Below are 22,799 nucleotides of genomic sequence, written 5' to 3' on the forward strand. Positions count from 1 at the left end.
GGCGATTCTCCCCTTTTACTCTGCTCTGGTGAGACCCCACCTGGAGTACTGCATCCAGTTCTGGTGCCTCTATTACAGGAAGGATCTGGAGATGCTGGAAAGTGTTCAAAGAAGGGCCACGAGGATGATCAGAGGGATGGAGCTCCTCTCCTATGAGGACAGACTGAGAGAGTTGGGGCTGTTCAGTCTGGAGAAGAGAAGGTTCTCAGGAGACCGTCTTGTGGCCACTGAAGGGGGCTACAAGAAACCTGGGGAGAGACGTTTTAGGGTGTCAGGGAATGATAGGACTAGTGGGAATGGAGCAAAACTAGAAATGGGTAGTTTCAGATTGGATGTTAAGAAGAAGTCCTTTCCCATGAGGGTGATGAGACACTGGAACAGGTTGCCCAGAGAGGTGGTAGAAGTCTCATCCCTAGAGGTTTTTAAGGCCAGGCTGGATGTGGCTGTGAGCAACCTGATGTAGCGTGAGGTGTCCCTGGCTATGGCAGCGGGGTTGGAACTAGATGATCCTTGAGGTCCCTTCCAACCCTAACAATTCTGTGATTCTCTGTGTCCAATCTTCAATGCATGTGCAGTCCCAAGGGTCTAAATTGAACCCATAAAAGCTATGAAGTTCAAATTTTAAGTGGGAGTGTACCATGTGTTCTCAGTTAACAAGGCACAATGGGCATACTATTAACTCTACTATGCTCTAATCATGTATTCTGTTGTGCCTAAGTATTAGAAAGAGGACATTAAATCAGAATTTATTGTGGTCATAAAAAGGAAAAGTCTTTTGGTTTCTTTGATGTAATTTTTGTGATTTAGAAATGACTCTATAGCAGAATGAAGGATCTCTCAGTCGATATGAACTCCATGTGAAAAGGTCACTCTGAAAGCTTTATGTGCCTCTGAAAAAGAAGCAACACATTTCTAGGCTCTTCCTTAAGATTTATTATAATGGCATTGGCAGAAATTTCTAATCTCTAATTAGTATTTCTAGACAAAACAATTAAGTGAAGCAGAGCTTGGGTTTTAAATAACTGGTCATAACTTGAAAGAGAAAAGGGGAATTAAAAGGCCATTATAAAAAGTAACAGCAGCAAACTAGATTCAGTGAGATGATTTTTAAAGTAAGATCACAGAATCACAGAATGCTAGGGTTTGGAAGGGACCACAGAAGATCATTGAGTCCAACCCTCCTGCCAGAGCAGGATCAGCTAGAGCAGGTCACACAGGGACACATCCAGGTGGGTTTTGAATGTCTCCAGTGAAGGAGACTCGACAACCTCTCTGGGCAGCCTGTTCCAGTGCTCTGTCATCCTCACAGTGAAAAGGTTTTTCCTTATCTTTGCATGGAATCTCCTATGTTCCAGCTTGCACCCACTGCCTCTTGTCCTATCATTGGACATCACTGAGCAGAGCCTGGATCTATCCTCCTGACACTCACTCTTCACATATTTATAAGCATTAATGAGGTCACCCCTCAGTCTCCTCTTCTGCAAGCTAAAGAGCTGCAGCTCCCTCAGCCTTTCGTCATAAGGAAGATGTTCCACTTCCTCCATCATCTTTGTGGCTCTGCGCTGGACTCTTTCAAGCAGTTCCCTGAAGTCCTTCTTGAACTGAGGGGCCCAGAACTGGACACAATATTCCAGATGCAGCCTTGCTGGGACAGGGTAGAGGGGGAGGAGAGCCTATCTCAACCTCCTAGTCACACCTCAGGATGCTATTGGCCTTCTTGGCCACAAGGGCACATTGCTGGCTCATTGTCATCCTTTTGTCTACCAGAATGCCCAGGTCCTTTTTCCCAGAGCTGCTCTCCAAAAGATCAGCCCCCAACCTATACTGATACATGAAGTTCTTTCCCAGATGCAAGACTCTGCACTTGTGCTTGTTGTATTTCATTAAATTTCTCCCCACCCACCTTTCCAAACTGTCCAGGTCCTGCTGAGTGGCAGCGCAGCCTTACGGTGTGTCAGCCATCCCTCCCAGTTGTGTGTTATTTTGTGTTATCATTTTAGGCTTATTTATTTATTAATATTTTTCATGGAAATATGCTGATCTATCCTTACTAACCTTAGCTCTGTCTCCAAAACTTTATTACCAGTGTACCTTTGCATAGGGAAGGTCTGTGTGCTTTGTGATATTTGCTTCAGTTGTGACTGAAAGTCCAAAACTTGTTCTGTTCTACTTAGTTATCTTGACTGTAAATTCTGCATGCTTAGGAAATTTTTGAGGTGTACTTTTCATGTATTTGTCTAGGGGCTTTAAGTCAAGGAATAGGCACTTTCATTAGGCAGGTAAGCTAAATTCTGTACCTGCAGACAGAAAAATCAGGATTTGTGTGAGTGGAGAGAAATCTGCAAGTGAATGGACAATTAAAAAGCATATGTAGCAACTACAAACAAAACAAGTATCATAGAATCAATAAGGTTGGAAAAGACTTCAAAGATCATCAAGTCCAACCTGTCACCCAGCACCTCATGACTACTAAACCATGGCTTCAAGTGCCATGTCCAATCCCTTTTTGAACAGCACCCTCCTCCTGCTGGCCACACCATTCCTGATACAGGCCAGGATGCTGTTGGCCTTCATGGCCAGCTGAGCATGCTGCTGGCCTATGTTCAGATGGCTGTCAACGAGCACCCTCAGATGCTTTTCTAGCAGGCAGCTTTCCAGCCACTCTGCCCAGGCCTGTAACCTTGCATGTGGTATCACAGTATCACAGTATAACCAAGGTTGGAAGAGACCCCAAGGATCATCAAGTCCAACCTGTCCCAACAGACCCCACAACTAGACCATGGCACCAAGTGCCACGTCCAATCTCCCCTTGAACACCTCCAGGGACGGCGACTCCACCACCTCCCTGGGGACCCCATTCCAATGACGAATGACTCGCTCAGTGAAGAACTTTCTCCTCACCTCGAGTCTAAACCTCCCCTGGCACAGCTTGAGACTGTGTCCCCTTGTTCTGGTGCTGGTTGCCTGGGAGAAGAGACCAACCCCTTCCTGGCTACAACCACCTTTCAGGTAGTTGTAGAGGGCAATGAGGTCACCTCTGATCCTTCTCTTCTCCAGGCTAAACAATCCCAGCTCCCTCAGCCTCTCCTCACAGGGCTTGTGCTCAAGGCCTCTCCCCAGCCTTGTTGCCCTTCTCTGGACACCTTCAAGTGTCTCGATGTCCTTCTTAAACTGAGGGGCCCAGAACTGGACACAGGACTCAAGGTGTGGCCTAACCAGTGCAGAGTACAGGGGCACAATGACTTCCCTGCTCCTGCTGGCCACACTATTCCTAATACAGGCCAGGATGCCATTGGCCCTCTTGGCCACCTGGGCACACTGCTGGCTCATGTTTAGGCAGCTGTCAATCAGCACCCCCAGGTCCCTCTCTGTTTGGGAGCTCTCCAGCCACTCTGACCCCAGCCTGTAGCTCTGCATGGGGTTGCCGTGGCCAAAGTGCAGCACCTGGCACTTGGACTTGTTAAATGCCATCCCATTGGACTCTGCCCTTCTGTCCAGTCGGTCAAGGTCCCTCTGCAGTGCCTTTCTACCCTCTAACTGACTAACATCCGTTCCCAACTTGGTGTCATCTGCAAACTTGCTGATGACTGACTCAACCCCCTCATCCATATTGTCAATGAAGATGTTGAAGAGGATGGGGCCCAACACTGATCCCTGGGGGATCAGTGGTTGTTGTGACCAAAGTGCTTGACTTTGTTTCGTGTCATCTGCAAACTTAGTGTGTGCTCAGTTGGTCACCCTTCAGCCTCCTATTCTCCAAACTAAACAATTCCAGTCTCCTTAACTGCCCTTCATATGACTTGTTCTCTAGACCCTTCCCCAGCTTCACTGCCCTTCTTAGGACACTCATGAGAGTGTGATAACCCTGAAGAGAAACCAGGAGCAGCACAAAGCATTTGTCATACCTGGTTGTGATGAATTAGAGGACAAGTGTTGGGGAGTATGCCGCAGGGGCAGCGATCAGACATTCTTCCCATCCACAGGCAGGGTATTTTAAAAGTAAAGTCAGGGAAAACTTGGTTTGTGGGCCTGTGAGGAGGGGAGAAGCCTGCCCAAGCATGCTGCACCATCCATCACTGGAAGTTTTTAAGGATGAGTTAAACTACAATGATTACATCCTTTCAAGCTGCCATGGCACCGCAGCCTCTGCTGCTCGGGACCTTTTTAGCTGAAATACCTGGATGCTGCTTCAGAGAGGGCAGGAACAGGAAAGGCTTTTGAAGTATACGTAGGAGTTAGATATTAAATAATGCAGAAACGCATTTTCATCTTTTATTAATGAGAAAGGTGCACCACATTAAGGAATAAAGCTGTTTCATGCATTTCAGTAGAGAAAAGCAGGGAATGTGTGCTGGGGCTGTTTACATTGCCCTACTTCTGTATTTTCCATCCAATTCCTGATGTTTTGTTAAGTCAAATAAGTAAAATTGCTGTGTAGGATAGATAGGTGAATAGATGAGGATATGTTTTTACCTTTGTAAACTTCATGATTTCTGGTCAGGGTTAGAATGTTGCAGGGATGGTAAGATTACTGCTTCCAGCAAAGGCAAAAGTAGCAGCATTTACTCAGATCAGACCAACATTTTTGAGGGGCTTAGGGAACCCAAACTGAGTGTGTGTGTGTGTGTGTGTTCATGGGCAAACAGTACCCAAGCATCAAAGCCCTCTGTAAGGAAGGCAAAACTCAAGCTCCAAAAGACATACAACTTTTATTTTTTCTACCTCTTTAAATTTTTGTCAAAATCCAAAGTTTTTTCATAGAATCAGTAAGGTTGGAAGAGACCTCAAAGATCATCAAGTCCAACCTGTCACCCAAGACCTCATGACTACTAAACCATGGCACCAAGTGCCACATCCAATCCCCTCTTGAACATCTCCAGGGATGGTGACTCCACCACCTCCCTGGGCAGCACATTCCAATGGCCAATCACTCTTTCTGGGAAGAACTTTCTCCTCACCTCGAGACTAAACTTCCCCTGGTGCAGCTTGAGACTGTGTCCTCTTGTTCTGGTGCTGGTTGCCTGGGAGAAGAGACCAACCTCCTCCTGGCTACAACCTCCCTTGGCTATCTCTATGTTATAATTTCTTTGATAGAGCTCAGTGTTTCTCTCTTGCCACTCCTTGGTCACCTTCTGCTGAATTTTTTATTCCCCAAACTTGAGCCTGTTGTTTTGTTTGTTTTGTTTGGTTTTCCTTCCTTGCTAACATAATGTTTTCTTGTTTGCTAACTAAAGTAATGGGGTTGGAAGACTGTCAAAAATCATAGCCCCACGCACAGGTGTCTGTGACATACCTTAGTGCTTGACGTTTACAGTTCACTCGTTCTAGTTTTGGTCATGTATGCCCAGAAAGAAAGAACTCTTGAAAAAACAGCTGCTTTGATTATGATGGATAATGGTTACATGATTTGGGGCTGGTTTGTATTTGTATTTGTACACAGACAGTGTTAACAGGCTGGTTGCAACCCACTGTAAGGGGAGGGAAGGCCGGGTTCCAGCCATCTACTGAACCTGAAGGTACCTAAGTCTATGGGACCTGATGAGATCCATCTGCAGGTCCTGAAGGGACTAGCAGATGGAATGGAATAGGACAGGATAGGATAGGATAGGATAGCATAGCATAGCATAGCATAGAATAGAATAGAATAAACCGGGTTGGAAGAGACCTTCAAGATCATCATGTCCAACCTATTATCCAACCTACCTAATCAACTAAACCATGGCACCAAGCACCCAATGAAGTTGCAAATCCATTTTCATCATATTTGAAAAGTCATGGTGTTCTGGTGAAGTTCCACTGAATGGAAAAAGGAGACACATAAGCCTCATTTTCAAAAAGGGAAATAAGGAAGACCCAGAGAGCTGCAGGCCAGTCAGTCTAGCCTCAGTGCCTGGCAAGATAATGGAGCAGATCTTCCTGAAGACTCTGCTAAGGCACATGGAAGACAAGGAGGTAGTTGTTGGCAACTGACGTGTTTTCACAAAGGGCAAATCCTGCCTGCCAAATTAGGTGGCTTTTCATGATGGGGTCACAGCTTCAGTGGGTAAGGGAAGAGCAACTGATGTCATCTTCCTGAACTTGTAGAAAGCATTTGACACTGTCCCACACAACATCCTGGTCTCTAAATTCAAAGGACACAGATCTGATGGATCAGCCACTTGGTGGATAAGGAATTGGCTGGATGGCCACTCTCAAAGTGTGGCAATCAATGGCTCAATGTCCAAATGGAGACTTGTGACAAGTGAAGTCCCTCAGGGATCAGTACCAGGACTGGTGCTCTTTAACATCTTTGTCAGTGGTATGGACAGCAGGACAGAGTGCACCCTCAGGAATTTTGCTGCTGACACCAAGCTGTGTGGTGCAGTCAACACACTGGAGGGAAGGGATCCACGCACAGGAACCTTGACAGGCTAGAGAGGTGAGCCCCTGCCAACTTCATGAAGTTCAGCAAGGCAAAGTGCAAGGTCCTACACCTGGATCAGGGTGATCCCAAGCACCAATTCAAGATGTGTGATGAGTGGTTTGAGAGCAGCCCTGCAGAGAAGAACTTGGGGGTGCTGGCTGATGAGGCACGTGGCATGAGCTGGCAATGTACTCTTGCAGCCCAAAATGCCAACTGTGTACTGGGCTTTATCAACAGATGCATGGGCCAGCAGGTCAAGGGAGGTGGTTTCTGCCCTTCTGCTATTGTGAAGCCCCACATGAACTACTGTGTACAGCTCTGGAGCCCCAATACAAGAGAGACTTGGATCAGTTGGAGACAAGGGCCATAAGATGATCAAAGGACTAGAGCACCTCTCCTGTGAGGACAGGCTAAGGGACTAGGGTTTCTTCAGCCTGGAGATGGGAAGGCTCCAGGGAGACCTTATAGGGCCTTCCAGTACCTGAAAGGGACTTACAGGAAAGCTGGAGAGAGACTGTGATGATAGACAAGGTGTAATGTTTTCAGACTAGAGCAGGGTAAATTTAGATTAGACATTAGGAAGAAATTCTTTACTATGAGGATGATAAGACACTGCAACGGGTTGCTCAGAGAAGTTGTGGATGTCTCATCCCTGGAATTGTTTAAGACCAGGCTGGATGAGGCTTTGAGCAACCTGGTCTAGTGAAAGGTGTCCCTGCCTATGGCAGGGGGATTTGAACTAGATGATCTTCCAATTCAAGCTGTGATTCTGTGACCCTAGCGACTCACCATTAAATGTTAATTGTAGATCACAGTATCACTAAGGTTGGAAGAGACCTCGAGGATCATTGAGTCCAACCTGGCACCACAGACCTCATGACCAGACCATGGCACCAAGTGCCATATCCAATCCCCTCTTGAACACCTCCAGGGATAGTGACTCCACCACCTCCCTGGGCAGCACATTCCAATGGTCAATGACTCGCTTGGTGAAGAACTTTCTCCTCACCTCGAGTCTAAACCTCCCCTGGCACAGCTTGAGACTGTGTCCCCTTGTTCTGGTGCTGGTTGCTAGAGAGAAGAGCCCAACCCCTTCCTGGCTACAACCACCTTTCAGGTAGTTGTAGAGAGCAATGAGGTCTCCCCTGAGCCTCCTCTTCTCCAGGCTAAACAATCCCAGCTCCCTCAGGCTCTCCTCACAGGGCTGTGCTCAAGGCCTCTCCCCAGCCTTGTTGCCCTTCTCTGGACACGTTCAAGTGTCTCAATGTCCTTTCTAAACTGAGGGGCCCAGAACTGGACACAGGACTGAAGGTGTGGCCTAACCACTGCAGAGTCCAGCGGCACAATGACTTCCCTGCTCCTGCTGGCCACACTATTCCTAATGCAGGCCAGGATGTCATTGGGCCTCTTGGCTGCCTGGGCACACTACTGGCTCATGTTTAGGCAGCTGTCAATCAGCACCCCCAGGTCCCTCTCTGTTTGGCAGCTCTTCAGCCACTCTGACCCCAGCCTGTAGCTCTGCATGGGGTTGCCATGGCCAAAGTGTAGCACCTGGCACTTGGACTTGTTGAATGCCATCCCATTGGACTCTGCCCATCTGTCCATGATGCAGATGGTAAAGAGATTGTGCTAGGAGAAAGAGACTAAATTTCAGGAAAGTAGCTAAATGGAGATTTAAAAGTCATGCCCATGAGATGAGACAGGATAATATGTTCAAATGGGCCTGCAGGGAAAAGACAGGTCACCATCTTGTAATGGTGGCACAGGAGTCTCTGCTTCCTCCCTCTGGTACGAACCTGCAGGAGAAAAAATGCATCATTTCCAGAGGAACTCCATGAAGGAGTGCATTAATGAAACCATATTCAGTGCAGTGAAGTCTGCAAGAAAACAAAGTAGAATATAATAATATATTGAGTCTAAGGAATGTTTTAGAGGGAGGGAAGGAGCTCAGAAATAGAAAACAAAGTGGATTAATGAAGTCAGGCGGTTGGGAAGAAGAACAAAATAATTTACATGTGGGATGAAGGAGGGAAAGGATAATTGGCAGGGAAGTAGAACTCTTGGCAAGTACTGAGAGGTGTAAATTGGAGAGTTGAGGCAATTAACCAGAGAAGATAATTTAGGAGCTACATGTTCAGCGAGAGACAGAAACCTGGAAAGCGTAAAAGGCTGAAAGGCATCAGGTGTGGCAGTGTCTAGAGAGCGGCACCTTTGGGATATGCTGAGCTGGGGAGGAAAGCTATTGCAGCAAATGGGTGTGCAATTCTGGAGCTACAGCTCTAGTGCATCGTGGGGCAAAGAGATGCTAATTACCTTACTGTTCTTCCAGCAAAATCACACCTGGGGTTCTGTGCTCAGCAGCAGGTGCCACACGTGTGCGCGGTGTTGAAAGCTGAGCAGAGGGGGCGTTCACAGAAGAACAACCCAGTTTCAGGAGGCCGAGGAGGTTGTCTAGCTTTCTGCAGTCATCCTCATCTGCACCTGGAGAGAATAAATACGAGTGTAATGGAGTGTGGTGTTATTCTGCGTGAAACAAGTGCTTGTAGCAGGAAACAATGGGGTAAAATATGGTTTTGACAATAAATCCTAATAAGGGAATCCCAGGAGAAATCCGTGACGCTGAGATTTTTAGAAGCTTCTGGAAGTCTCCTAAACAGATTTTAAACACATCTAGGGAAGAGCACAACTGTACTGTGCAGAATGTATAATCTGCATCAATGGAGGAAAGAGACATTGTCTGAGTGGAGCTTTTCCTTAGAATCACAGAATTGTTAGTGTTGGAAGGGACCTCAAGGATCACCTAGTTCCAACCCCCTGCCATGGGCAGGGACACCTCACACTACATCAGGTTGCTCACAGCCGCATCCAGCCTGGCCTTAAAAACCTCCAGGGATGAGGCTTCCACCACCTCCCTGGGCTTCTACCATCTCCCTTCCCTACCAGCATTTGCTTGAGTATACATTTCTCATAGTTTCAGCAGTGTTGATTCAGTAGAATGTATCTGCAGTCAAATACACAGGTTTGGACAAAACTCTTGAGTGCTTTGGGTTTTAGGCACTAAGCTTCCAGTACCTGCAGCTTACTTGTAGATGCCCTAAGGAACTCTTGTCTCCCAGTGATTTCAGCAGAATCAGTGGGTGCCTTGTGGCACTGGAATGATTGATTAATGATGTGAACTTACATCGAGCTGCAATGGTGACTTTCAGACACATTGGTGATTATTTTATGATGCTATATAGAGAATTTCTTGCAAGAAAGAAACTTGGGGCTCATTAGAATAGAACAGAAAGAATAGACCAGGTTGGAAGAGACCTTCAAGATCTTTAAGGTACTTGGATATAGACAGAATAAAATCATGGAGAAAATAGCTGTTTTCATGAGTATAAGTAATACATTTTTAGCACCAGGGCATCTTGTACTGATGGGGGTGGTTTTGTTTTGGTTTGTGGTTTTGGTGTTGGTTTTTTGGTGCCTGCTTAATTGCCCCCTGGAAGCAAGCACAGGAATAATTTTTCCCCATCTTGAAGGTAATGCCCTTCTCCTTTCCCTTATTTTCTTTCCTTTTGTTTTTCACTTATTAAGACACAACAAAGAACCTTGTCAGTAATTTAATTCCAGCCATAAAATGCCAACTAAGACAATGTTTGTTCTGTTCCTTCTAGTTTCCTTGAATGCTCTCAGGGTATTATGAGGATTGACTGTCCTGCCTATTGCTATTATAGATCTTGTTTTGTTTGTTTGCATTACTGTGGTACCTAAGAGCTCTGATCACAGAACAAAACTCCAAGTGCATGCATACCACACAAAGTGGAATGGAATCATGGAATAGCAGGTTGGAAGGGACCACAAGGATCATCTGGTCCAACCTTTCTTGGCAAAAGCCCTGTCCAGACAAGCTGGCCTGGCTCCCATCCAGCTGAACCTTCAAACTGTCCAACACTGGGAACTTCACCCTTCCCTGAGGAGGTTATTGCAATGGCTGATTGTCCTTTGGAACACTTTACTCTTGTGTCCCATAGGAATCCCTAGGAGTAGCTTGAACCCATCACCCCTCATCTTTTCCATGGGACTCCTTGCCAAAAAGGAGTCACCACCTTCATCGTAGCCCCCCCTTAAGTGATGGAACATAGAATCATAGAATCCATAAGGTTGGAAAAGACCTCAAGGATCATCAAGTCCAACCTGTCACCCAACACCTCATGACTACTAGACCATGGCACCAAGTGCCATGGTCCACTCCCCTCTTGAACATCTCCAGGGATAGTGACTCCACCACCTCCCTGGGCAGCACATTCCAATGGCTAACAACTCTCTCTGTGAAGAACTTTCTCCTCACCTCGAGCCTAAACTTCCCCTGGCATAGCTTGAGACTGTGTCCTCTTGCTCTGGTGCTGGTTGCCTGGGAGAAGAGACCAACCCCCACCTAGCTACAACCTCCCTTCAGGTAGTTGTAGACAGCAATAAGGTCTCCCCTGAGCCTCCTCTTCTCCAGGCTAAGCAATCCCAGCTCCCTCAGCCTCTCCTCACAGCTCATTGTGAGTTTGTAGTAGCAAGAGCTGAAAGTTTCTCATTAGCCTAAAAAAAAATATAACTGAGAGGGCAGAGGTCTTTCTGCCTCAGCCCCTGGACACAGTGTGTCTCCAGATGCAGAGCCAAATATTCCCACTTCTGTCAAACAGAATTCCCTCATCAGTCCACAGCTGTAATCATGGAATCATAGAATGGTAGGGGTTGGAAGGAACCTCTGGAGATTCAGTTCAGACCCTAGGGCGGGTCACGCAGTAACACATCCAGACAGGTCTTGAAAGGCTCTAGAGAGGAAGACTTCACAACTTCTCTAGGCAGCCTGTTCCAGTGCTCTGTCACCCTTACACTAAAGAAGTTTTTCTGTATGTTGAGGTGGAACTTCCTGTGTTCCAGTTTGTGTCCATTGCCCCTTGTCCTGGCACAGAGCACCACGGAAAAGAGTCTGGCCCCTTCTTCTTGCCACCCATCCTTCAGGTTTGTAAACATTCATAAAATCACCTCTCAGTCTTCTCTTCTGCAGACTAACCAGCCCCAAGTCTCTCATCTTTTCCTCCTATGACAGATGTTCCAGTCCCTTGATCATCCTTGTAATGAACTGAGATTGCAGAAGCGCCACACCCTGCTCAGTGCTGCTGCTTCAGCAGAACTGATGTTGGGTTTGTGTTTTGGGATGAAGGCTAAGAGCTTTGGTGTGAAGTTGAAAGTAAATTGGTTACCCATCTACTATCAAAAAGCAAATGACAAATGTCCATTGGCACAGCCACCCAAAAAAGGGTAGATGGACCTGTGGCAGATTCATGACACTGGCATCTACATCACAAAGACAGATTTGAAGGGCTTCTCATATACTACACATTTGTTAGCATGAGATATGTTCCACTAAGGGCTTGGACTGCAGTGCCTTACTAAATTAGGGCAGTTGCCATCAGACAGTGACAACTGAAGTATCACCTAGTAACCTGAGCTCACTCATGTCAGCAGGGATAATCCCACGTAACCCCAGAACACAAATCAGGCTCTCAGTTTATTCAAGGCAGTCATTTGTTCCCCGAAGCAGACACATTACATCAAGTGTCTAAAACCTGACTTTTCTTCCAGCATTTGAAAAATGCTGAAGCACCATGTGCTCCATGCAGACACATTGTTCAGAATATCCTCATGGAATATGTTCCTGGGATCTTCCATTCAGCTGTGTTCATGAGTTTATATAAGTGTAGGCAATTCTATCCTCAGAAGAGAGCTGGGCTGTTTTATGCCTCTTTATGAATGGGAAAGACAACTGGTGCTGGTCTAGAAAACTCTATCAGTGTGGATGGTTTTGGCTGTTGCCAGGACCCCTCCTTGTCTCCTGACAGATGTGTTCCCCCACCATAGGAGGAGGCTATTTTTCTTTCATTTCAGCGCTCTCATAGCAGACTTTCTTGTTTGTACAGTTTGGTGCTACTGGTTCTGCCTTATCCTTGCTCATAGAAAGTGGGTAAGCAGGCAATCAAAGCTTTGCCTGGATGAATTGCAGCCTTTGAAATGTAGCCTGTGCTTTGTCAGATACTTTGGGCTGAGGATATATATTCTTATTTTTCAAATGTGTTTTCTTTCTAGATGTGGCTTTATTACAGGGCTCCTGGGAGTTTAGTGTTCCACTCACCCTGTAGTGCTGGTAATAGAAGCTGCACACCCCACGGTAATAGAGCAGGGTCTGTCTTTTCATATGATCCTGGAAGAGCTACCTGGTTTGTGCCCCACATGCTCCATTACAGGAACATTTTCTAGCATGTCCTGAGGAACTGGTTATCAGTCTCATTGAAATATTTTTCTCAGTGGGATTCACACTGCTCATTCTTTCAGTTCTTTGGCAGCTTGCACTCATTGACAATAACAAGGTGATGGTCAGTCAGGTAAAATTCCTGAGCCCACTAAAGTCAATAGGAAAACTCCCACAGCCCTCAGTGGACTGAGAATCCTACTATTTTGTGCCCTGCTCTGCTTGTTCAAGTATTCCCAATTTCCTTGCTTGAAATGGGCCTTCTTTTTCACTAGGGCTACAAATGGCAGATTGCTTTTCTGTTTCCAAAGTGCAACTATCTTGTCCTATTTCCAAGGAAGATATTTTTGTAGTTATTATTAGCCAGGACCCTTTCATGCATCTCTGAAAGAACAACATCTGTCATAAAGACACAGGATGATCAAATGGATTGGGACAGGTTTCATTGGAAGTGTATAGTGGCAGAGACTTGCAGGTTCTAGACCAGGCCTGCAGCCTCTAATGAAACTTCAGATACACAAAAGCCACAATTATGCCACAGATTGAAATACAATTCCTTGCCCATAGCAATAGAAACACAATATGCTCACCTATAGCAAAAGTCTTTCTACCTCCTAAGAATCTGGGTTATAAATTCTTTCTGAAAGCTGGGACTGAAAAGAATGGAAAAAGTTTTCAAGGTAAGACTGCTAAATGTGCTGAGTAGGCAGGTAGGAGCAACTAGACATGAGGGGTTCTTAAAGCTTATCATTTCTGAGAGTCTTACTCCCTGAATTGTTTAATCCTGTTCAGCAGTTACAAGCAGGTTGGTAGAGTTACAGCGATATAAAATAAACAGTAAGATCTTATAAAGGTTGTGGAATAAGTGTCCTGAATTTGTGGCACTGCTAACCAAAAGATGCACCTCATTAGCCAGCCTGTAGAGCATGCTGGTACAGCTGCCTCAGCCATGGGAAGAGGTGCAACCCAAACCACAGGAGACACAGGATAATTTGGGCACAAGACACAAAACTGCAGCAAGTCTGCTTCAATCATTCTCCTTCTCACAGAGCTGCTCCTTTACATTGTATGTTTCACAGTCCCAGATGGATACAGGGAGCTTTAACAGGAACAGTCACACAACTCTGTAGTGGGTAAAGGTCTACTGTACAGCAGCCAGCAGAACCTGGTTTCCAGAGCAGATACCTCTGGAAGATTTGTGATTCCTGCCTGGACAATATATATTTTCTGATCAGAATATATGTTTTCTGATCAGTAAGTACAAGAGAGTTGAAAGGAGGCTTCATTGGGGTGAGGAACTTTATGGATAGTTAGGCATTGACTTCAATGGATATAAGGCCATCCTGAAGAACCACAGACCCAGAGAGGCTGAAAGGGATCCCCAAAGGTCTCCAGACTGACCTCCCAAATCAAGCCAATCCCATTGGAGCTGGTTGCTCAGGGACTTGCCCAGGCTGAGTTTGGACACCTTCAAGGGCTGAGACTCCACAGCTTCTCTGGATGCATATTTTAATGTCCAATTTTCCTCATACTGAGTAGGAATTTGATGTTGCAACTTGCCTTCCATATTGTGCACTGCAATAAGATCCTGCTAAGTTTTCTCTTCCTGAGAACAAGCGAACACAATTCTTTCATCCTCTCCTCCTGTGTGCTGTGGTCTAGTCCCCGGCCGTCTTGATGTCTTGCACTGAATTCAGTCCAGTGTGTCCTTGTGTGCCTTGTACTAGGAGCCCAAAGGAGGACATAAACCTTGAGGCACGGACTCACAAACACAAGGGGAAGGCAAGAATCATTTCTCTCATCCTGCTGGCTGCACTCATGCTAATATTTGTTTGATCTGGGATGCATTGCTGATGCATTCTCATACTTATGTTGGAGTTGTGCATTGGGACCTTAAGGACATCTTCTGCCCAGCAAGTTTTTTGCCCAGCTTGTTCTTCTGCACAGGCAGAAGGATCTCATTCATGGGACTTTTCCCTTGACCATTCTACTCCCTGAGGTTGTACTAGACTAAGTGACTCCAGATGACAGCCTTCTCCAGCAGTGTATTTATTATTTCCCTCGGTCTGGTGTTACATGCAGAGGAACCACATGCTAAAGTTCCTCGTTGCAGTAGGTCTTCTTCTCAATGAAAAGTCTTTGTGCCTTGTGAGAAGGATGTGAAAAGTTGCAAGTACAAGGAACACTTTCTATTATAAGCTTATAAATAACCCTCTGGTGACAAATAGCTTTCTCAAGGTTACTGCAGGTAACTCCCTATTGCAGAGTGAAGCTGGCACCACTTTGTCATGAGCCCATCATTGGGTAGAACAATGGAGGACAATTTGTTAAATCTTACTCTTTAGACTGTGCTTCTGGATAAGTTGGACTTAAGTATAGCCTGGGGGGGGGTGAGGAGGGGAACTGTATATCATCTGGGACAGATCAGACCACGTGCAGCCATCTCTCACCCTTCAAGGAGATTTCACAATCTGAGTACAGGAAGGAAGTTCTGTATTCCTTTAGCCTGTCTCTGTTCCAACAGATGATAATCTGGAGAAGAGAAGACTGAGGGGGGATTTGATAAATGTTTATAAATATCTGAGGGCTGGGGGTCAAGAGGGAGGGGACAGGCTCTGCCAAGTTGCACCCCATGATAGGACAAGGGGCAATGGGTACAAACTACAGCACAGGCGGTTCCTCCTCAGCGTGAGGAGGAACTTCTTCACTGTGAGGGTCACAGAGCATTGGAACAGGCTGCCCAAGGAGGTTGTTGAGTCTTCTTCTCTGGAAACTTCCAAGACCCATCTGGATGTGTCCCTGTGCAACCTGTGCTAGATTCTGTGGTCCTGCTCTGGCAGGGGGGCTGGACTCGATGACCTTCAAAGGTCCCTTCCAACCCCTAACATCCTATGATCCTGTGATTTCCAGTCTGATCTCAAGCCTGTGTGAGCTGTGTAATGTGTCTGGACTATTCACTACCTCTTGGGTTTATCCACCAATTATTTAACCCTTGCCAGAACTGCCAAGTTGTTTCCCAGTACTGTTTCTCGGTATTGTTTTGTCCCTTCGTGGAGTCTTGCAGGAGCCTGGTACCAATTCCCAAATTCCTCCAAAGTGATTAGCAATTATTTTATTTTTTGTAAGTGCTTAATTGGGAGATTAAGATAGGCCACCAGATGTTTACACAGTGACGCTTGGTAGCGTGGAAGTTCATCTCTTGCTGCTACATGGTGTAAAGTCCGTAAATGCCTGCCCTCCGAGAGATCAGCAGCTGTTTTGATGTTTGTGTTACATGCAGGCTGTGCAGCACTATTAGTTTTGAAGGTTTCCTTTCCCAATAGGGGTTTCTCTGTGTTTGTAGTAGCAGGATTGATCTGTAACCACAAAACCAGGTCCTGCTAAAGGTATTCCTGCACAACCAGTAAGCTGCAAAGCCGCATTTTCAGTCCACCGCTTTGTGACTAACGTGACATATTTGTATACAGCAGCAATGCTGCACACTGCAGATTGGGAAGAAATGGTAGTGAAATAGCTTAAGAGCAAAGGAAGTGTTGATGTGTAGTGAGTCATTATTATTCACAGTGTCCTTTTTTTTTCTGTTTCAGGAGGTTGGAAGCATTATCGGAAAGGTCAGGAAATTATTTTCTCCCTTTCATTTCATGCTGCAGTATTGTGTACCTCTTCATTTCATCAGCACAACCTAACTTTTTGTTTGTTTATTTGTTTGTTTTGTTTTTTTAACAGAAAGGTGAGACAGTTAAGAAGATGAGAGAGGAGGTAAGACAAGCCTTGATGTCTTCACTTGCCTTTCTTTCCAGCTCAGAGAGCAGGTGAAGTCAGCGTGTGCAGACCGACACTGCCATCAAGAGGGCAGTTCATTTAATATCAGCATTCTTTGCAAGTGGTGGTGTATGAAAGTCCTGAATTAAACATTGTTAATGCAATCTCCTTATCACCACAGCAGTCTGGAGTCTTTCATTCCCACAGTAATATGCCTCCTGCTGTCTTATCTCAGGAACGGCTTATCCAGCATGATTCAGTGCATGATTCTTTAGCACATCTGCATCAGCCCTGCGCGTGGCTTGGCCTCCTGATAGAGAGTTTCCAAAATCTGAACCATTAGACTGATACTGTGTAAAGCTTGAGGGTAGGCACAAGCTTCAGCAGATCTGGAGACAGGCTGGCAGAAGTCAGAGTATCCCTCTGCAATGTCTTGGCAACGCCTTAAAACATTTCACGCTTTTGCAGCTGTGAGTAGGATGTGGACAGGGCAGACCTCCACACCCATTACTCACAACCTTTGGAAAAGTTACAAGCAAAACACGGCACTGCATAAACCTCATTCTCCCCAGTGCCTGCAGACTGTTTTCCCTGCCACAGAGCAAGCTTCACTGTCTTTAGAGGACTGTGAAAAAATCGGGTAGACGTGGTAGGAGACCTTCATGGCTGAGCAGGGAGGCTCCCAGTGACGTGTTAGGCTGCATTAACACATTTCCACACCTAAAACCTCAGGGCAAGTGTAGGATGTATATTACCTGAACTGGATTTGATCATTATCTACACCAAGATCCCCTTAACTCATAAACCAGGTGTAAATATAATTTTTCTCTGCACTGTTACAGTGGCATAAAGAAGACTAAGTATACCTGAGAGCCATCCTGGCTTGTCTCCAAGACTTAGGTTTTTTAAAAGGGTCATTTGGTGCATATTAATTGACTGCCTTCACATGAGACATCTGTAAGGAACCTTGTCTACAGTGCAAAACAATGTCCCAGTTAGAGAGATCAAGCTCCACATTTGGGTATCCAAACCAGAGAGGTGCATATTTCATTGGAGACAACCTGGTTTAGAATAGAATAGAATAGAATAGGATAGAATAGAATAGAATAGAATAGAATAGAATAGAATAGAATAGAATAGAATAGAATAGACCAGGTTGGAAGAGACCTTTGAGATCATCACATCCAACCTATCAACCAATCCAACACCACCTAATCAACTAAACCATGGCACCAAGCACCCCATCAAGTCTCCTCCTGAACACCTCCAATGATGGTGACTCCACCACCTCCCTGGGCAGCACATTCCAATGGGCAATCACTCTCTCTGTATAGAGCGTCTTTCTAACATCCAGCCTAAACTTCCCCTGGTGCAGCCTGAGACTGTGTCCTCTTGTTCTGATGCTGGCTGCCTGGGAGAAGAGGCCAACCCCCACCTGTCTATAACCTCCCTTCAGGTAGTTGTAGAGAGCAATAAGGTCACCCCTGAGCCTCCTCTTCTCCAGGCTAAGCAACCCCAGCTCCCTCAGTCTCTCCTCATAGGGCTTGTGTTCCAAACCCCTCACCAACTTTGTTGCCCTTCTCTGGACAACAAAGTCAACATCCTTCCTAAACTGGGGGGCCCAGAACTGGACACAGTACTTAAGGTGTGGCCTAACCAGTGCAGTGTACAGGGGGAGAATCAAATTATGCAGCTCTGGTCCAACTGAAGCTTAACCTTTGCAAGAGGGAAGGGAAAATATTTGATTATGCATTTATTTGCAAGGTTGAATTAAAGAGGCACTATCTGCACAGTGTGTAAGTATTTACCCAGACAGAATCTGGCTTCCCACAGTTGGATGAATTTTTAGAGTGTGATCAATTTGTGCAGAATAGAATAGAATAGAATAGAATAGAATAGAATAGAATAGAATAGAAGAATAGAGTAGAAGAATAGAATAGAATAGAATAGAATAGAATAGAATAGAATAGAATAGAATAGAATAGAATAGAATAGAATAGAATAGAATAGAATAGAATAGAATAGAATAGAATAGAATAGAATAGAATAGACCAGACCAGGTTGGAAGAAATTCTATGGTGCTGGGGCTGCAGTTGCAGAGGAGAGAATTAGATGCTTCAAGATAGTCCTTCCCAAACTGTATCCCTAATCCTACTTAGTTTGCTTCCTGGGGAGTATGAATTTGAAACATATTTGTTCTTTTTGACAGAGTGGTGCTCGAATCAATATTTCAGAAGGCTCCTGTCCAGAGAGGATTGTGACAATAACAGGCCCAACAGATGCAATTTTTAAAGCTTTCTCTATGATTGCACTAAAATTTGAAGAGGTAAGCAAATAAAACACATTCCACACACCCCACATCCCCCCCGTTTCCTTGTTGAAATAAAATACTGTTTGAGTTTTCTCATGTTTGCTTTAAAGTTAAATATGATTTGTTTAATGTTCTATTTAAGAGCAATGAAAGTGGTTGTGTTTTTATAAATGCTCCTGGCAGTAGTGCTGAAGAAGAATAATGGGTCAATTTGCAAGCTGTGTGATCATTTCTTTTGCTTTTTTTTGGAGGCTTCAGGGAAAAGCAATTACTTCTAATAATGTGTGCTAATGGTAGGAAAAATGTCTTGGAAAATTTCTGCTGCCATTGTGGGCCTGACTTGAAAAGAGTAATTTCCAAGCTTTGAGCTCTGTTTTTGTAGGGTTCTGTTTGGTATTGAGGTAAACTTTGTGTGTGTCTCAAAATGAATATATAGCTCATGTACCTAGAAATGTTTTTACTTTCAGAACATAAAATACATGATTGCAAATTAGCACATTTAAAGCCTGGCTTTTAAGATGAATGGAAATAGAGGCACTAAGAGTATGTGTGACAGGAGTTCAATTTACTGTAGAACAACTGTTCTGTGCAGATATGTAACTAAAGTGCAGGGATCTCATAAAATTTCCTGAACTAGCCATAATTAGATATGGTCACCACTTTAATGGAAAGCCTCACAGAAAAGGCAGCAGGTTGCAGAACACAAACCCTCTTCACTCAGGAGAGAATTTAATTTCCTCTACTTTTGAAAATCATAAGTCTAGTCCAGGAATCTCTCCTGTCCTCTGTGAGAGACATGGGCCCCTATGGAGAGCAAGTCACCTTCTCCTAGGGAAGAGCCTCCAGCCACACCGACCCCAACCTGTAGCACTGCATGGGGTTGCTGTGGCCAATGTGCAGAACCCGGCACTTGGATGTGTTCAATCTCATGCCCTTGGCTTCTGCCCATCTGTCCAGCCTGTCAAGGCCTCTCTGCAGAGCTCTCCTGCTCTCTAACAGATCAACATCTGCTCAAAACTTGGTGTCGTCAGCAAATTTACTGATGATGGACTCAATGTCCTCGTCCAGATCATCAATAAAGATGTTACAGAGCATGGGGCCCAGCACTGATCCCTGGGGCACACCACTGGTGACTGGCTGCCAGCTGGATGTGGCACCATTCACCACCACTCTCTGGGCTCGGCCCTCCAGCCGGTTCCTAACCCATCGCAGTGTGCTCCCATCCAAGCCATGGGCTGACAGCTTGGCCAGGAGTTTGCTATGGGGAACGGTGTCAAAGGCCTTGCTGAGGTCCAGGTAGACTACATCCACAGCCTGCCCCACATCCACCAGGCAGTCACCTGATCATAGAAGGAGATCAGGTTGGTCAGGCAGGACCTGCCCTTCCTAAACCCATGCTGGCTGGGCCTGATCCCTTGGCCATCCTCTAAGTGTTGTGTGATTGCACTCAGGATGACCTGTTCCATAATCTTGCCTGGCACTGAGGTCAGGCTGACAGGCCTGTAATTCCCTGGCTCATCCAACCGGCCCTTCTTGTGGATGGGCACCACGTTGGCCAGCTTCCGGTCTTCTGGGACGTCTCCAGTGAGCCAGGACTGATGAAAAATGATGGAGAGCAGCTTGACCAGCTCATCTGCCAGCTCTCTCAGAACCCTAGGATGGATCCCATCTGGTCCCATGGACTTGTGGGGATCCAAGTGGCTAAAGAGATCTCTAACTACTTCCTCCTGGAACATAGAGGAACTATACAGCTCCCTGCCTCCATCTGCCAGCTCAGGAGGCCAACTGTCTGAAGGACAACCTGTCCTGCTATTAAATTTTGAGGCAAAGAAGGCCTTGACTACCTCTGCCTTTTCTTCATCTTTTGTTACAACATTCCCCTCCATGTCCACCAAGGAGTGGAGGTTGTCCTTGCCCCTCCTCTTGCTATTAATATATTTGTAGACGGATTTTTTGTTGTCCTTCACAGAATTGGCCAGTCTAAGCTCTAAATGGGCTTTTACCTCTCTATTTTTTTTCCTGCATGACCTAGCAACATCCTTAAACAGTCCATGGGTTACCTCACCTTTCTTCCAAAGATGGTACACCCTCTTTTTTCCCCATAATTCACCCTGGCATTGGTGGGAAGTGTCAGTGTGTGCCTTTATTTACCCACTGTTCACATTTAAAGCAACTCTTGTTTGCTTTCTTCTGGGTCATCAGGTGCAGTTGTCTTCTAGCACCAGCAGTTGCAGCTTGCAACTTGTCAGCATGATCAAAAGCCAGTTGGATTTTTTTCTACTTCCTGCTACCGAATCCACAAGCCTTCTTTTCATTCCTTACCTGGATTTATTGAAGAGCTGTTTGTACAGCTTTGTTCCTGTGCCAGCACTGGCCATTGGTTTAAACAATTCTTTCCTGTCCACCCCTGAGCATTCCTCTCTTAAGCATATTCTTAGAAACTGGTTTTGTCCCCTCACAACCCTGCTTTTGCCAGAGTAAGTGAGCCAAGCTCAGTCCTCCAGGTGATGCATTACCCACCCCTCTTGCGATTCTAGGAGTCCCTTTCTGCCTTTTCCCACTTAGAGTTTGTGTTAAATGTATGTATTAATTGTGGACAGGCTGCAAATTATGTCCACAAGGGCTTATTTGCTAGCATATCCCTACTGCTGCTGGAAATGCATCACCTGCTGCTAGTGTCCCTGCTTTTTTTCACAGACAGTATACAGTGCCTGGCAAGCATTCCCCAGCCCCTGCTCAGGTGTTTCCAGTGGAAACATATTCTGTCTTGGCAGACATTTCTGTCAACCCCTAGACAAATCATCCTTTTCCTTTTTTTGATACTGCAAATATTAATCACATTTGTATTTCTCCAGTCCTTGATGAAGTTTCAGATCTCCCTTTGTGATATTCCAATCATTCCATGTGTGGATAAAATACCCTTATTTTGTGGCGTGGTACATTTTATCAGAACCCTTATTTTGATTTCCTTACCAGTTATTAATAAAAGAACAATGATTTTTAGGTTGTATCCTGCAAAACTGCAGCAGTGATTCACTCCAGCCCAATTTTAAACACAACTGTTGTCATCTTCTCCTCAGATTTATCTCCCATCCATCTTTAGTGGCCAAGAAGGCCAATGGCATCCTGGCCTGCACCAGGAACAGTGTGGCCAGCAGGAGCAGGGAGGTCATTCTCCTCCTGTACTCAGCACTGGTTAGGGTACATCTTGAGTCCTGTGTCCAGTTCTGGGTCCCTCAGTTTAGGAAAGATGTTGAGTTGCTGGAATGTGTCCAGAGAAGGGCAACAAAGCTGGGGAGGGGTTTGGAGCACAGCCCTATGAGGAGAGGCTGAGAGAGCTGGGGTTGCTTAGCCTGGAGAAGAGAAGACTCAGGGGAGACCTTCTTGCTGTCTACAACTACCTGAAGGGAGGTTGTAGCCAAGTGAGGGTTGGTCTCTTCTCCCAGACAACCAGTCCCAGAACAAGAGGACACAGCCTCAAGCTGTGCCAGGGGAGGTTTAGGCTGGATGTTAGGAAGAAGTTCTTCATGGAAAGAATGATTGGCCATTGGAATGTGCTGCTGAGGGAGGTGGTGGAGTCACCATCACTGGAGGTGTTTAGGAAGAGACTTGATGGGGTGCTTGGTGCCACAGATTAGTTGGACTTGACGATCTCAAAGGTCTCTTCCAACCTGGTCTATTCTATTCTATTCTATTCTATTCTATTCTATTCTATTCTATTCTATTCTATTCTATTCTATTCTATTCTATTCTAATTTTGCACCAGTCCCTATTTCTCCTAGATGAAGAGGCAGCTTTCTGTACAATACCTACTCTCCTGTCCACAGAGACCTGGAGACTGCTGTCTCTCTGCTCTCTACACAAGGAACATGCTCTGCTTAAGGTCTTATCCTGAAAAATGCTGAGGGAATCATTAACAGAGATAAGCCCTGCCAGTTCCCACCAAAATGAGCACCCAGTGGAAATAATGCTGCATTCCTCATTAAAATGTTGAATGCTACACAGCTTCAGGTCCCCACCACCAACACAAAGTG

General features: G+C 45.6%; 1 protein-coding gene across 13 annotated transcripts in view; it reads left to right on the top strand.

Annotated features, from left to right (window-relative positions):
- The window catches only part of LOC104299421 (poly(rC)-binding protein 3), a 588,572-nt gene that overhangs the window by 510,513 nt on the left and 55,260 nt on the right, over positions 1 to 22,799 (top strand). For 12 of the 13 annotated variants that reach the window (XM_054164280.1, XM_054164281.1, XM_054164289.1 and 9 more), the window contains 3 exons: positions 16,280 to 16,303; positions 16,419 to 16,451; positions 18,664 to 18,780. In XM_054164280.1, the coding sequence (XP_054020255.1) occupies positions 16,280 to 16,303; positions 16,419 to 16,451; positions 18,664 to 18,780 (174 nt within the window). The remainder of the gene's footprint in view (positions 1 to 16,279; positions 16,304 to 16,418; positions 16,452 to 18,663; positions 18,781 to 22,799) is intronic. The other variant, XM_054164283.1, reaches the window with a different exon arrangement.

Source organism: Dryobates pubescens, chromosome 9 (genome assembly GCF_014839835.1).
Source record: "Dryobates pubescens isolate bDryPub1 chromosome 9, bDryPub1.pri, whole genome shotgun sequence".
NCBI lineage: Eukaryota > Metazoa > Chordata > Aves > Piciformes > Picidae > Dryobates > Dryobates pubescens.